Raw genomic sequence first — 17,180 nt, 5'->3', positions numbered from 1 at the left:
GTGTTTAATGACCTTAACAGCATGCAAGAGGCAAGGTTTATGCAAATTTGAAGACCAACTGATTAAATCAGGAACAACCTAAGTGTGCACGGCTGTTAATGGAGATTTGCATACAGACATTTTCAGGGATCAAGAAGCAGCATGCTGCTAGTTAGAAGCAGATCTGCTAGCACCCTATACAGCCATCATTCAGACTATGGAGAAAAGGTGTCAGGATGCCCAAACAACAGCCATAGATAGAAATTCTCCTAGTGTAAAGATATGCCTCTTGGAAGCAAGCACAGTCTGAGCCCCTGAACACTACTTCAGAGCTGCTGCACCTAAGTTCTAAACAACTCAGCATTGAGATGCCAAGATAACAGTTTTATTTCAGAATTTTTTGGGGTTCACAGAACAAGTGCAGGAGGTGCTCTTTTTTCTCTCCCTTGCACATATTTAAGGCTGTTCCTTTAAGACACTGTAATAGGAACTAGCACCTTTCTGTAATATTCTGCCACTACTTTAAAACATAAATAATTCAAATTTGTTATATCACATTACTGGATGTTGTATCAATGGTCTCAGCAAGCAAAAGCAAGTCTAGCACTGAGAGATTACTTACCTCTTTATAGGAGATCCATTCATATGGCTGGTTTGGTTTTCTAACACCAAGACATGGACCATTATCTAGAAAAAAAAAAGTTACTCAAAATTCACCCCAAGCTCCTCGGTCCTGACAGCACTCTTGGTGTTAAGCCCCTAGATTCACAGCAGACACTTTCAGATGACAAATGGGGTTTTTTCAGGGGTGCAGGGAAAGAAGCTGAGAAAGGACAGAGTTGTTTTAGGCCAAGGAATACAGCACTGACTTTATTCACAGAACAGTTTCACAAAATAACAGTTTAAGTTGTCCTCAAGAAAATTCACATCCAATACATTCAGCATATTGCCAGACAGATCCCCTATGCCCAGCTGCATTTCAAAAGAGTTCAAATATGTAGTTCTTGACATATTTAAAATATTATCTTTAATTTTAGACTTACTTGATACTTGTAAACCCCTTTGGAAAATATCATAAACTGTTCTCACATCATCATAGTAGTATGACAACAGTTCATCGCTGCTGAGAAGAGAGGACCTTCGAGCATGCTCACTGCCCTAAGAAAAGCAATTAGAAAGGTTAGACACCCTTGTTGACTGTAAATGAATGGGAATTGCTTGATGGAATATTCTTCTTGAGAGAACTTGAGAACTATGCAAGGTTTTCTGGGATATTGTTTCAGGAATCGAACTGCTCCCTACATAACGAAAAACCTGCCAGGCAAAATCTTATTCCTCAGCTACCTATGATAGCACAGAACAAATGAGAATAGTAAAGGCTAACAAGGAGCATTTTGTTAAAAACACTTTCTTAAGAAATATTTTACTCTATTGGTGCAGTATAGACCATAATAAGGGTTAGACCACCATAAGCTTTCTAAATCCAACCTCAGAGCTATCTAGACAGAATATTAATGGTGCAATCCCAATATATTTTTCTAATTAAGATTACAGAACATAATCACACTTCAATATGTGGTTTCAAACCCTAAATGATTTTAAGCATGGTCACCAACACCCTGAAAAAGTGTTCTCATAAGCAAAATATTCTGTTCCAGATAGAGTCCTTTAATCCAATTAAAAGCTACATATTACAAAAAAGGGTCTTCTCCTGATTTATTTAAATGCAGTCAAGACAACACTATCTTGAAAATTAAAATCACCATTTTTTAGCTGTTGAGCACTTAGATAAGCTAAAATTGGAAGTCAATACAAGAATTTAGTAGTTCAGATTTAACACTGTCTTTTTCAGAGTGACTGATTAATCTTGTTTTATAGAGAGCAATCAAGTTTCACAAGCTACAATTAGGCACATACTATTAGGCCACAGTTGTTAATTAGTCCTGTTATGATGATAGACACCTACAAACAAGTTCTTATCAGGAACAGCCCAGCTGGTTAAACAGAGGGTCTTGAGTAAGCACTGCGTAAGATTTTCTCTACCAGCGTAATCAATTTCTGGCTCTTTCAGAAAGTCAAGCTCTAGACAATTCAGGCACAGATTTAGTTAGTCTATCATCCACAACTAAAATCTGTTCCTATGTAGTCATAGGTTCTTCTCCTATTTTCAAAGTATCCTGGAAGACCAGACCTCCCTTGTCCATGTATGAGCTACATAAATACAGGTTTATGTACAGAAGGTGTCATATTACCCACGTCTATAGAAATCAGCTAGCACATAAAAGGCACAGAGAGGAAAAAAATATTTTTACACTAAAACAAGCCTAACTTGTTTTAGCAAAACAGCATGAGTAATGCAGTGCTTGCCACTCCTTTGACAGTAAGCAGAAACGTACACTGTGAACATGACCCAGAACAAGTTAATGAGTGGCTTACCTCTAAAACTTCGTAACATCAGAAATTCAGGAGTATACTTGCTCTCAGACCAACATCTACTCTACAGGAAATTAACAGATCACTAGTACAAGTCTCTGCCTGGAAAGAAAAGCAAGACTGCTTGCTTTATTTCAACTGGGTTCTCACATCCTTGGTAATCAAGGTCATCTTACAGATTTTCCCAGTGTTGCCACTCTGGAGCTAATCTAAGAAAGATCACACAATGTAGTTTGTTACCATGGCCACAGGTAACATCAACAAGTGCTATGTATCACATGTACCATGTGCTATAATTCCTACATCAGGTGAAATACAATAGCCTAAGCCATTCCTCAGCAAGAGTCAAGAAGTATTTGTTTCTCGTCATGTGGGCTACTAATGTTTTGTTTACATGCCCTATTACACAGCACCACAAAAGCAATTTTTTCAGGGCCTGAGGCACTAACCAAATTTGAAGATGAGTTATCATACAGTACACTGCTTAGATACAAGACTGATAGCACTGTCCTTCTGAAAAAAAAGAGAAGCTAACAGACTGCTGTTGAAAAGTTCTCATTGGTTCTTGTAGGTTTTCAGTAAGGGGAAACAAACAACTTTCAGTTTTGCTTACTTTGTTCTTTTTCCTATAGTAAAGTAGAATTAACTGGATTTTCAACAGTCTTAGAATAAAAGTTTTTCTGAAAAGCACTAAGCTCCTTGTGTGAAGGCCATAAGGACTTCAGCTTTATTGCTGCAGTGAAATACTCCCAGACATGCTGAAGGTCAAACCAGGAGCATAATGCAAGGTCTAAATTTACTCATCTACTAAGCAATAGAACTCATCTACATGTTGCTTGAAAGCAGCAAGAACTGCTATTTTAAGACCTAGTCCTAATGGTCCTTTATCCAGAATGTTTGTGCAATATGAGGGAAAGTTCTATTTACAGCAAACTTGTTTAAAAATCATTGGTCATTACCACCAGGTATCTGAATCCCAGGACTGGAATGTTTGGCTGACTTCACACAGGTTAGTTGAATGGCATCTAATAGATCTGTCCAGTAAAAGGATAAGCAGTCAAGAGGTTGTCAGTTTAAATAAGCATTCTTATTAAAAGGAGCCAGGCAATAAAATCTGATTAATTCAAGAACATATTCTAGTTTCTTGTGTAAAGCAGCCCTTGCAGCAGCTCAGGGCCTTGCAGGGAATTAACCTACTACACATCACGTGCTAGTCATTAAGTAAAACCATGGCACTGGTTAAAAATAGCAGCATCTGAAGGAAACAGATTTATTCCACAACAGAGCATATATTACTCTATCAAGGCCTATTCAGGTCATATAAAGTAACTGCTTTTGTTCAAGCCATGAGTTTGCTTCTTGTTGACACAGGCTTATTAGGATTAGCAGTAATGTCAAAACACACTGTAAACTCCACCATGCCTCAGAGACAAGAGAAATTTCCCTTTACCTGAGGGGGAGAGCATACTCGCAAGCGGTGCTTAGGTCACCAACATACTTATTCTGAGCAGCAAGTGTAAACCGGGGTTTTCAAACCAGCCGTATAAGTTTAAGCATGCTACTCTCTAAGTAAGCATCACAGCACCTAGAACTGATCATTCATAGGGAGATAAGCACATGTGTAATCAAGTGATTCTTGAAAGACAAGGCACGCTAGAATTCCGGTAATGTATCAGAAGAACGTGAGACTTTAAAAGTTGTCATGAGCTGAATACTTCTCTCCATATTCAAATATCTTTTCTTAAGGGAACAAAAAAGCCAGTCAAATCCAGTCTTACTTCTAGAAAATACTGACATTTTAATATTTATTTCTATCCTAGTCTTCTACTTAGTGTAAGCTGGGACAAATGAAAGTTTTTAAAGCAAGATTTAATATATTTGACAGACATACACCTGCACACAAAATCAGCAGCCAAAGTTATTCAGCTGTTAGTCATCAGTGGAAAGAAAGCAATCTGCCTGCAGAGAGATCCAGATGTGGATGACATCCCTGGAAGTGTGCAAGGCCAGGCTGATAGGGGCTCTGGGCAACCTGGTCTAGTGCAATGTATCCCAGCCACTTCAGTAACTCTTTGCACTCACTTGCAACTACGTGTGCAATCTTTTTGCTCATCCAGGGATTGTTAAAATGGGTCATGGGATGCTGGCCTACCAAATCAAAACTTTTTAGAGATGGGACGTGACCTGGAACAACAGTAAATGGATCTTCTTTCTCCCACATGAAGTTATGAAGATATGTTATCAGAATATGTAGAAACCCTACTCCAGTCAATGACCTCACTTATTCCCTTGGCATCTAACAAAGTTAAGTCACAAAAGAATTATGTAGAAGCTTATTTCTTGTTCAAATTTCTTTCTGTCAATGAACAGGTAGACTAGATAGTAAAATAGTAGCAAAGAGGCATTGCCTTCTGCCACATTTTTTTTTTGGAGCAACTGCTCAGGCCTTTTAAAATAGTATTGTTCAGGCAGAAAAAATGTTTAGACATAATTTCAGAGCAGTATTTGATTTTTTTTCCCTGTAGAAGTGACAACCCATTTTAACATATATATAAGAAAATGGAGTATATGAAGTTAAATTTTAAGCAAAATGTAGTGAGAACCTGAATCTTGAGCACTGTAATAAAGTCACTGTTATAGGAGTAGCAGTTCCAACAGACACTTGAAACTTGATTCAAAACATACATTCTCATTTGATTACCATTTTAAACATTATTAATAGTTCAGATACAACCCTTAATGAAAACAAAACAAAACTGGACAGATCTTACTCATTTCAAGATGTTCTCTAAGTCTGAGCTCTTATCACTACAACGTGCTAACACACTTAGGTGTTTTTCATTTAAGTCTTACTAGTATTTAGTCCATTAAAACATTTTCTAAAGAGGCAGCGAAAAATAATACTGTTATACCTATCTTGCTCTGATCAGAGCCAATTGGTGTAATTGGATCAATGATGCATTAAGTAGCTTAGTGAAGTCTCATACCACCAAACAATGATTTCAATCTCAGAATCCAGCAATGACAAGTAATTTAACTTGAAGAAGTAAAGGCAGTGAACTGAGACTGCTGTTGAGAGTCTCAAGCAAATAAAAATTTGTCATGGGATTATGGACAGCTAAAAGCTACTCTCTTACCATCTTAAAATGCAATGCCCCCCAATAATCTACTGAAGTTTACACTGCCTAATGAGGCACTCCACAGCTGGAAAACTTGCACTGCTAGCTCATTCCAGCAGCCAAGATGTGCTGGTTTACAAGACTATTCTACCTGTTGTCTGCACATCTGCTGACAGACTTGGAAAAGCTCACCAAGAAGTGACATCTAACTTCTAGACCCTTACTCTGCACATTGCTTGAACATAGGTGGTTTTTTGGCAATTAGCACATTGTGACTGCATTTTTTGTTTCCCTTTTGCATACTTCTAGAAGCAGATCACTATTTGCTACAGTAACATGATGTGTCCATAAACTTGTTGTAGCTCCACTGAGAAGATTAGGAAATAAACTGTGAATGGAGGGGCCAACTAATGTGTCATTCTTCAATCTCAACAGTATGAAACACTGAAAAAAGTGCTCAGTTTGAAGTAATGACAGGAGTTTGCTAGAGTTCATGAAGCTGACCTACTGTAAGTTTCAAACTCTGCCACATTAGATTTACATCAGTTTGCAGTCACATCTGCTCTTAAACACAAGAGTCATGCTAATTCATTTGATACAGGACAAGTAGATGCAGTCTATCAATGCAAAAGAATGTAGTGTAAAAGGAGATTTCAGTTCCAAGTATATATATAAATATAAATACTTCAGTTCCAAGTATATATATAAATCTATAGTAGTAGTCTCTGACTATCATCAGTAAGGCAAGAAGCTGTCAGCTTTACAATTCTACACTTTGTAAGCATCTCCCTTAAAGATCACAACCTTCCAAAATTCCCCTTACTTCAAAAGAAGAAAACACCTAGTCTATCTTGAAGAAAGAGAACACTCTTGAAAGAATAAGTATTTGACTCTGTAGCGAGCAAGAGAATCAATAAAACCACAACCCCCAAAAAACAACAGCCTTGCAATCTGTTGTCTATATTTGCTCACAAAGAACAGTTTTTCAGACTCTTTTTCTATTTTACTTCATTTTTTAAAAGCCACCACCTAAAAGTAATTCTGCTTCTAAAAAGTGTAAGACAAAAGCTAAGCTAACATTCAGAGTTTAGCAGGCGGCTGGTTTAATTTCAACTTACTCTATGGCTGGGATCTCTTGGCAGACTAATATTTCTTTCCACAGATCATCTGAGGACAATTACTACCCTCCTCATGCTTGTAACGCAATTTAAAGTCTCATGTGTCAGCTATTATACACTAAAAATAACAGAAGAGTTATTAGGCAAATCAGTATATACACCAGTATACATACTGACCCCAAGACCTAATTTAATAGGTCATCATGTGCCCAGAAATTGAAAACTACACTGTGCCAATTCTAATATGAATAAGTTTTGCCACTAGTGAGATCAGAAGCTCAGTAGTCTCAGCAGAGTCTTCTTCTCCTGTGATAGTTATTTCCTCAGGCCTCAAGTTGATTTTCAAATTCAGAAAGCCAAAATGACTTCAAGCCACATTTCAGAAAAGTATTCTCCCCACACTACAGGTTTAGAAACACCCTAATGTAAATCAAGTGTTTGGTCTCTCTCAACGCTGCATTCAGGGTTCAAATTTCAGTGAACTACAGCATCCATCAAGTGGCACTTACCTCCATTTCCACAGACTGCATTGCTAAATCACATGGTGGTTTTATTGCTTTTGGTCTTGTTGCATACCAGTAGGTCGTGAGAGCTGCAAAAGCACCAAAGCCCATCAGCGTATTTGTCGGAAGGGTGCGCACATACTGTCTGACATCCCCAAGTTCTGGCATTCGTAGGTATCTGAACAACTCATGTGCTTGCATTGCAGTTCAGTGCAGTTGTTCCAATGCTGGAATCTGTTGGTATGAAAAAAAGTTGCACAAAAAAATCTGAAACCCACTTTTGATTCGCTGTTGCTGCAGGGCAGTGATGTATGCTTTGTCCTACTGGCTTCCCACTGTCAAAATAACTTCATCTGCCACTAGGCAGGCAATATCTTTAGATATCTGTGCTGCAATTCAGTAAGCAAGCAATTATTAGTTCATACTCTAGAAAAATGGGTGGGGCTGAGAAGAGGGAATTTCTTCAGGGTTTTAGTATTGCTTTCAACAGAGACTGAACTCAAATTTTTTTAAAAAAAGACTTTTTGTTAAAGGAGATAATTTCACAAAAGTAAAATAGATATTTGTAGAGTAGATGTACTGTAAGATTATTTAAACAGTTAGTCATCAAGGAGGGAAGTCTGGGAAGTGAAGGGCAGGGACATATGTTATCTTGCCTGCATTTAACAAAGTGTATTCCAATCCTATAGGAGCATAGCAGAAGCATGCTTTTTCCTTTCCTAAGTCCAGTAATATAAACTCTTTATTCTACTCTCCCTTCAGACACGCACAGAAAGGTCAGTACAGCAAGCTGCTTTCAAAGCCAATATCCTCCCATAGCTCCTCCATGGTACTTAACAAGTTTCCTATTTCTGCCAGCACCATGCCAGTAACTTCTCTCTGGTCATGAGGCAGACTAAAGCAGTGGCAAATGAGGCCCACGGCAGCAGCACGCAGCAATATAATCAAGCACAGGAAGCACATTCGATTTGTCACGTTCGCACAGAAGAAGAGCTGGAAGAGGCTGCTCCCTGCCAGCACTCACTGACACGGATATTCCACAGCAAGAACCAGCTTGAGAAAAAAAAAAAAAAGGGATTGCAGTCAGCTCAGCTGGTGCTCTCCTCTAGAGCCAAGGTCTCCTAGGACGTCCGTCACATGCCAAAGGCCCGGCCGATGCCCACTAGGGGAGAGGTGAGCGGGAGCAGCCGGCAGCGCTCAGCCCGCCGCGCTCAAGGGCAACCGTGGGCCCCGACACCGGCCCGGCCGCCCGACACCCGGCGACGGCTGCCAACGCTGTCCCGCTTGCTTGAAGAACAAAGATGTATTTAGCTAGCTAACTTAGGTCCTAGCCATTTCCTACAGCCAACAGAATTATACAAAGGTCCTAGAGAATGTCAAAGGAGGTAGCTAACAGCTACATCATACTGTGTAAGGAGCCACCGCTGCAGGATGGCAACATATGAGACTCAAACCCAAACGTGCAGAATTACATTTGTGAGTTTTAAGATCAACTATACCCGGTTAACATTTCATATTTCTACAGGAAAATCTCTAGTTTACAGTCTGACCTTGAAACCATTACTGCTGCAATCAGTTATTCAACCAAACAACAGAAATGTGGCCTAGGTTCACAAAATGTCTAACCAGTATTTGGACAAGATTTGCTAGAGACAGCAAAATAGTAATGAAATTAGTTTAAAGGGCCCGTGTTTTCACAATATTAACAGGACAGGCTGAAGCAAGGTCATGAATGGGGGCAGTCAGGAGGGAGTCAAGTTCCATCTCTGGAACAGTCCTAGACCATAGAGTAATCCCCAGCCAGCGGGCACTCCTCTCTCTCCTCCCCCCCACTTTCCTGGCATAGCCTTAGAGCACAGGGCTGCACCACCTGGACAGGCAGTGCAGGGCCACTACAGAAATGCCTCTTTGTTATTTGCACAGTGATATAAATCAAACTATAATCAAAATCCACAACACATCAGGCTGTAGCAATATAAGGTAGAGATGAACTGAATATATAAACAAGCTCTTCATCTTCCTTTTTGGAAAAAGGAATCAGTCATTAACTTAACAGTTACAATCACCATGCAGTTGCTTTTTATGTACCCAATCATGTTCATTAGCATTGCAGGTGTGAAAACTACTTCTTAAGCATTACTATACACAGTTGAACAGTAAGAATAAAGAATAAAAAAACTTCATACACCAACAAGGAAGTCTGGACTTAAAAGTTAATTTCACATTTATCATAGACACCACGTTATGAAACTAGACACGAGGGTCTGTGATGCAGCTAATGGCTAAGAGCAAGCATAGCTCTTTCCTCAAGCTCCACAATGAGCACCTTTGACTTTTAAAATTGCTCTTTCTGTCTGCATTAGTCATGAAGTGTCCTGCACACACACCATGATTTAGGAATGCAATGTAATTTAAATTACTCAAAAGGCTGTGATGACTTTACAGGTAACAAGAACTGAAGTAAACATCATTTAATTCACACAAGAGTCCCATTATAGTCAAGGATCGGCTAAGATTTCAGCCTAGGTGAAGAGAAGAAATGCACACCTCTGCTTTTAATTTCCTTGACCAGTTGTTTCTAGGGAAGCCTGCAATATAAAACTTTTCTTGAGCAGTTATACCACAAGTTATAAGGTATACAATGATAAAACTTTTTGCTGCTTATGTTTATATTGAGATAATATCTTATTATACCTTTTGCCTCATCCACACAAAGACAGATTTCTGCTAGACTAAGCAATTTCAAGCTTTAACACTATCTGTTAAGTCATATGAGCTCTTGTCTTCTGCATTTAGGGCAAAGCCAGGTGTAACCAAGACAATAAATTCGCATCCAAATACACCCCATGAAGAAAAGAAGCTTCCAGCCTTCAAGTCATCTCAGTATTTAGTTGGTTCATGCTCCAATATCAGACATCCTGTGGTTTTATCACGACCAAGGAGAATGGCTTAGAGCCTTCACATTGAGATAAAGATCTTCACATGGAGCTTACATCTAGCTTTCAGTTGTTTTCCTCCAGGAAGGGCCCAGCTAAGTCTGCTCACTCAAGACAAGTAAAAAAAGCCGCGCTCTCTTCACAAATTCTAGTCCCGCAATTCCTTCTTACCAAGCAGAATCTGGTACACAAGGGACAGACTCAAACAGTGTGAGACACAGCTGAAGACCAAAAGGAAGGAGATGCCAAATGAAAAGTACCAGTCTGTAATACTCAGATTGCTACATGTAGTGGGGGGGGGGGGGGGAAGAGCAGAATTGATATGAGGTCAAAAGCACTTTTTTTCTCAATGCAATCAGTAGACCCTGGTCTTTTTTTCTAAAAGACCAGAGGGAAAGCAGTTTGGGTAATGAGGCAAAACTGCTTCAGAGACAACTATCTGTCTTGACCACCTCCAGAGAAACAGTTCCCCCAGTGCAGCCCAAAAAGGTACCCCTCTGAACTCACCATATCAATTTAGCTAAGGAGTTCTGTAAGTTTCAGACAAAGCCAGCTCTCTCTGCTCACACACACACCCACTCACCCTGCAGCACCCAAGACTCATTCTTTACAGCACAGACAGTATCTCAAGGCAATGACCCAAGTTGGCAGGGCTCTGCCGTTCTTTGCTGCTCCTACTCTCAGTGTACAATGCTCTATTTACAGAGGGCAGCAGCCTGCCTATTGTCTATCCATAGCCAGACATCGTTCGAGTGCAACAGAAGAGAACAGGAGAGCAGCCACCAGCTTCTGTTTCACAAAGAAAACAACCCCAAGAACCAATGGCCTTTCTTTCTCTCTGTTCTAATATTTAGATAAACAACACGCTAGCACTGCCATAAAGGCAGGTCCATCACATGGTGTAAAAGAACAGACTATGTTATTTCTACAGCCTCTTGCAGGGAGAAGAAATCTACAAGACAAATCGCCTCTTATTATGAGCAATATAGCACTAAGATGTTTTCATTATGATATGCTGAAACAGGGAACCAGTCACCCACATACCTTTGAGTTGTCCTGACAGCTACCTGCCACTGCAGTCTGTTTTTTTTTTTTTACTCTTACAGGTTACACTGCACAGCTCCCATGGATCTAATTTTTTCCTTAAGCCTTCCTCCACTCAGCCTTTGAAAGAACAAGTACAGAATCATGTCCTAGGCCCTTTATTATGTACAAAAAACAGGTAGAACAAATAGCTTTGGCTATTAACCTGAGAAAATCTTTTGTCTTAATGGGATACATAATCCTAATCTCACAGTGCATTGACAATCACCTTAAATTTTAGTCAGTCCAACCTGTCCTAGGTAACATGCTTCCACAACCCTTTCCACACCAGTCAGACAGTCACAAGGGAGGTGATCTGGCAAACACCATCTTTCTATATTATTGGTGATGCTAGTTCTCAACTAGATCAACTCTCATCTCAATGACCAGATAGCTATTAACTCCCAGAAGGAAACACAACAGCACAGCTGGGGAAGAGGGTGGACTAATGTAATACTACACAATAAGCACAAAACTGTAAACACTGCTTACAGGTCCTCTTAATTAATTACTGTCCTGCAGTCAGAGGGGAATCTGACTAAGGTCTTGCAAACACCTGTAACATCACCAAACTAACCAGCAAGCAAACCATAACCACCTTCAAGACACAGCAAAGGAGCTTTGGTATTTGAGACCTGAAGGAGAAATCCCAGTTTAAGCTCTGTATAACAAACAGGACAGCAAGATGCCTACTGTGGTGCAACCTGTCATGTCATCTATGAGAAGCCATATACGACTCCTCAGCCAGAGAAGATTTGTCTGAACAAACTAAATACATTGAACTGTCTAATCCACTACTATGACTTCCTCACCACCACCTCTGCCCCACACCCTGGCCCCTCCCCAACTTAAAAAAAAAAAACAAAATAAAACAAAATCTTACCCAGAAATCAGCTAGTTCACCAGCCAAGCATAAACGTTCCTTTTAAAGCAGTAATGTATTTACCTTCCTGCAAGAGTGAAGGGGAAAAAGAACTAGAGAACTGTTAATAAGGAAAACACCCCAGGCAGGAGGAACCACCAGGTCCTTAATATTCACACCTCACATCCAACTCCTCTTCAGCTCCTTAAGTCAGGCTCTCAGCAGGGCATCATGCACTAGGGTGTAAGTTGCCTCTACTGGTTCAGTTTCTGTTCCTGCATTTGGGACAAGGCAGAGCTGGAGGGAAACAACTTACAAGCTGGATTCAGACCTGTAAGTTAGGACGCAGTGACTTACTCCATAAAGTGCAACCAAAGTTAAGGCTTCTGCCCCAACCTTTAAGGAGCACTAGATCTGAAACCGTGTCAAGGTTCTGTTCACATAAGGGAAGTCACAGGCCTGTCCTCTGACATTTGGCCTTAGTCCCCTTGCAATCAAGTAGAACTCCACCTGGATTCTTGCCTCTCAGTGATGTCCAGTAAGTAATTTGAGTGCACACTGGTGAGGTCACTGGAGTTTATTCAAGTTCAGGAGTTGAAACACGTGACAAGAATCTGCTCAATGCCTTTTGTGCAATTATAGTCCTCCAACAACATTTGGTAACCCTGTGTATAAAGGAAAACCAACACTTACCGCTAAAACCTTTCAGAGAATGATCGACTGAAGTTATCTTTAATTCATGCCTACACATACACAACATGGCACTAAGCAGTCTTACTGGTTTCTCATCTCTGAAAACCAGATAAGATGCCTGCAAATATTTCTTTTTCAGCCTACACTGCTATCCATTAGAATTGCATCCCTGCAACTCTGATTTGCAAGTACATCATGGCACTACTCTGTCAATCTAGTGTCATTCCAAACACCATTTTGATGAAAACCACCCTACAGAACCAAACTGCCTTTTTGTGGTATCATCTACTTAGCTTGAGTAGATCATACTAACTTATTCATTCTACTCCTCCCAGGAAAAAGCTACTAAAGCTAACACATGGTTTAAGCGCTCACTTGAGACTGAGTTTTTCACTCATACTTCTGATACCTGAACTCTTGCAGAAAGCAACCTGGGTCAGGCACACTAAGCCCCATTGCACTGCACTAGCTAGGGTTTACATCCAGTAGGTTGTTACAGAAAAAATAACCCTTAACACACTGAGACTGGAAGATCAGTAAGTACTTACAAGAAGCAATTGGTTCACTGAGTGACCTCCCAACACCAGCAGCCCAAAAAACAGTATGACTAACAGAACAATCTTTTGATCACAAGCATTAAAGTATGCCTGCATCTACTCCGAGTCAGTGATGGTAAGCATTTCCTTCTTCTTGCTTTCCTAGGAAACAAATTCAACCTTACCAGGCTATTCTTGCAGTCTGACTGCAGAAGTCAAACTTCCAAAACAAGGCACATGCAGTAGCAAACTAAAAAGCTTAAGAGTTCTGGGTTCAAGAAGAGTAATTCATAAAACATGGGAGAAATCCTCTTCTGGAAATAGAACATCATGCACTTCTGCTACAGCACTTAAATGGTTCAATTGCAAAAGCAAAATCCATTTTTCCTCTACATCTCTATAAAAATCATGCAAGCTGTTTTCAATCAGTTTTGAGCAAACTACCAGTACTACTAAGATTCAAATCCTAACCAAAAAACGTATTTTACCATCATAGAATGGTTTGGTTTGAAAAAGACCTTAAAGATTATCTAGCTCCTAACTCCCTGCCAGAGGCAGGGAATCATATTTTACCCTGTGTAGATGAGTAACTCTCAACATGAAAGGCAGCAAGAGAGCAGAAGCCTTACGCTATCAAGTGTCCTTGTTTCAGGAATCAGGTGGGATCTGCGGAAATGCAAGCCCCACATCCACTGGCAGGGTTCAGCCTACAGCCTTTAAAGGTCAACGCTGTACAGAAGAGCTTCCCTGAGCCACACAGCATTGTAAACTCCTCCACAAAACCATTCTTCAATGAATAAACCATCACCCCTCTTACTTGTGAAGATTTCTAGGGAGTTACCACTGGTTACATTTACCATAGCGAAATATTTAACATATCTGAACTTTTAATTTAACATAGCAGGGAAGCAGGATATGGCAGGCAGTCTCTTTAAAAGACCACCAGAAGCCAAATTTATCAAGCAATGTATCCCTTGGGCCAGAACATCTCTTGTCTCTGCTGTACATTCAAAAAATTTCATGCCATTAGTTTTCTTCAGTCTACCTAATTACATCAACCATATTATCAAGAAAAACAAACCACAAAAATCTATTATTACCTTCTGTTGTTCACATTAGTAAAAGTGGTGTTTTCTTGGAAGGATAAGAAAGAGAAAAGGAACCTTTTACTCTGTCCCACTGGGAAGCCACACACACAAAACAGGGAAGGTACAACCCACCTCTGCCTCCTCCCAAAAACCCCGTGAAGTATTCCTTTCTAGTGAAGCCAGGAGATCGGAGAACCAACCACACAGACTTTGCTCAAAAAACAGGCAAGTCACTTACCCACAAAAATATTTCAAAGTTGTCTTACCATCCACCATAAATTGCTGGTTTTGTTTGTTCTACCAATATAAACCTTGTACATGTCCTTGAAGCAAAAGGCTACTTGGGGGTTTCCTTCTCAAAACCTGAAGACTTGCTTCCAACCTCATGTCAGCCAAGTTGTAGAAAACAACATCTACCAAATTTAGAAGCTACCTCTGTAAATTCATCGTAATCATGCAATCCTCAGACTAGGCTAAGGCTGTTTGCTTAAGACCTTGAATTGATAACACTACACACAACAGCTACTTGCCATGACAAGCTTTAGATTTTTTCCATCAGCCATCTTCCTAACATTTCCCCATCCCAATACAAGCAAGGTACATACCCTTAAACTTTAAAAAGGCAGTAACAGCAAGACTCCATGAGGAACTCTATGTATCAGTTTTTGCATTATCAATACTGCTATTGTTGCAAGAGGAAGAGAAAGGTATTTTTCAGTAAACTCAATGCCCTCTTATATTCAATTTCTTGATGTAAGAAATCTGATCCAAATCCTGGGGCTGAGAAATCTCAGCTTGTGAGTCTGAGAGCATGTTCCAAAGCAAAAAGGCAATAGTAAACTTTCCTGACCAGGCTCAGGAGAGTGCACGATTCCCTGTAAAGCAATGCAGATGGAAATCTATTAACACCACATGGATGAGGTCTGTTCTTTCCTATCACAGAACCTGACCATCATATCTCAGATGCTAACCCAAGTGAGGCATATGTTTAGATTACATAGTCCAAGAGGGTGTCCCTAATACTCCAGACAGCTCACAGACATGCCGTTTAGAAATTTAGAAGGCTTCAAGTGTTGCAATTCCTGTTCAACAGGAACAAGAAATGTACGCATCCTAGAACAAAAGTGTCGGCTAATCAGGCTAAATCTCTGTGCCGTAGCCCTGCAAGTCCTACCTAGCAGCAGAGCAGGCCTGCAAAGTCAAAGCCACTCAACCTTCCATTTTAGGCCAGTCTGGCTCACGCTGCATTTCCACACGCACTCTAAGCTGCTTCAAAGAAAGAAGTAATAAAAGCTGCATCAAGTACATGCTGCATTCATGCCTGAAAGAACAACCTACTTAAAGGCAAAGTCCGGCAGCTAAACGAACGTGAAGCGCCGGGATCAGCGGGCAGCACGGCGCTGCCCAGCCCGCTACCTGCTGCTCGGCCCGGCCGAGCCGCTCACCCCGCGCCAGGCCGGGCCGGGCCGGGCCGGGCCGGAGGGCAGCGCCGGCGCCGAACAATGCCCGGCCAGCCCGAGCTGCCGCAGCGCCGGGGGAGGCCGGACACGGACAGCTACGCTTTCCTGAAGGCTTTTGTGCGAGGGGAAGCCGAGCCGGCTCCGGGGGACGCTGATCCCACTGCGGGCCGGGAAGGAAAGCCCCCGCGAAAACAGCCTCCAGGGATCGGCGGCAGGATGGGACGGGACCGCCCGGCCCCACGGTGACAGCGGCAGCGCAGACCACCCCAGCCCCGCGGCGGCCGCTCCGGCAGGCCCAGCCAGCTCCCTCGGTGGCGAGTTCCTGACGGTCCCCGGCCCCGAGGGCAGCAGTGGCCCCGAACCCCGCTCACCTCCCGGCAGCAGCAGCGACTACGGCTGTGCGCGCCTCCTCGCCGCCGCCCTATTTAAGCCGAGCACGGCGGGAGCGGCGTGTGCGTGTGCCGAGCCCGCCTCCTCCTCCTCCTCCGCCTCCTCCTCCTCCTCCTCCTCCTCCTCCTCCGCTCGCCCGCTCGCGCCGCCCGGCGGGGGCTGCGGGTCGGCCTTGTCCGTGTGTGTGCCCCGTCCTTCCCCCTTCCCTCGCCCCTGCCCACAGTAACTCACACAAACGCGTGGGGAGGGCGGTGGAAATGCTGTACTGCGCGGGCACCAGTGACAGGGATGCACAGGGAGCTGCGAGGAGCACTGGCACTACTGCCAATTAACACCTTAAAGGTCTGAGGTGACAGCTTGCAAAGCAAGGGCTTTCTTACGGCTTCCGAAAGGACATCTGCAGCCAGTGTAAATATGCTAAAAGGACATATGTTGAAGTACGAAGGTGTTGGAAGAGGACAACGACCTTGTTGCAATTTGTTGCTTACCTCTGCCAAACTTTTTTTTTTTTTTTTTTTTGAGAGGTGCTGTGAATTTGAGGAGCATATTGAGGCAGCTGGGGCTTTATCAGGACCCTGATAGTTATCACAGAATCATAGAGTGGTTTGGTTTGGAAGGAACCTTAACGATCGTCTAGTTCCAATGCTTCTGCCGTGGGCAGGGACACCTTTCACTAAACCAGGCTGCTCAAAGCCTCATCCAACTTGGCCTTGAACATTTCCAGGGACATGGAATCTACAGCTTTGCCAGGCAACATGTTCTCGTGTCTCACAACTCCCATAGCAAAGAATTTCTTGTTCAGATCTAATCTAAACCCACCCTCTTTCATTTTAAAAGCCATAACCACTTTTCCTATCACTAAATGCTCGAGTAAAAATTCCCTCTCCAGCTGTCCTGCAGACCCCATACCCTCCCTTCAGATACTGGAAGGCTGCTGTACTGTTTCTCTAGAGCCTTCTCTAGGCTAAGCACCCCCAGCT

General features: G+C 41.9%; 1 protein-coding gene across 4 annotated transcripts in view; it reads right to left on the bottom strand.

Moving 5' to 3' along the window:
- Nucleotides 1–16,845, bottom strand: part of ACSL1 (acyl-CoA synthetase long chain family member 1) — a 38,620-nt gene extending 21,775 nt beyond the window's left edge. Inside the window, exons 1-4 of one of the 4 annotated variants that reach the window (XM_068186958.1) lie at nt 16,822–16,845; nt 7,159–7,386; nt 1,023–1,137; nt 602–666 (exon numbers count right to left, since the gene is read on the bottom strand). In XM_068186958.1, coding sequence (XP_068043059.1) covers nt 602–666; nt 1,023–1,137; nt 7,159–7,353 — 375 coding nt within the window. In that variant the 5' untranslated portion in view covers nt 7,354–7,386; nt 16,822–16,845. Of the gene's footprint in view, nt 1–601; nt 667–1,022; nt 1,138–7,158; nt 7,387–15,524; nt 15,549–15,688; nt 15,823–16,181; nt 16,322–16,821 lie in introns of those variants that run through there. The other 3 variants (XM_068186955.1, XM_068186956.1, XM_068186957.1) reach the window with 3 other exon arrangements.
- Between the last annotated feature and the right edge of the window lie 335 nt (nt 16,846–17,180).

This window comes from Anomalospiza imberbis, chromosome 4, assembly GCF_031753505.1.
Source record: "Anomalospiza imberbis isolate Cuckoo-Finch-1a 21T00152 chromosome 4, ASM3175350v1, whole genome shotgun sequence".
Taxonomy (NCBI): Eukaryota; Metazoa; Chordata; class Aves; order Passeriformes; family Viduidae; genus Anomalospiza; species Anomalospiza imberbis.
This window is presented reverse-complemented; position numbering and strand designations above follow the sequence as displayed.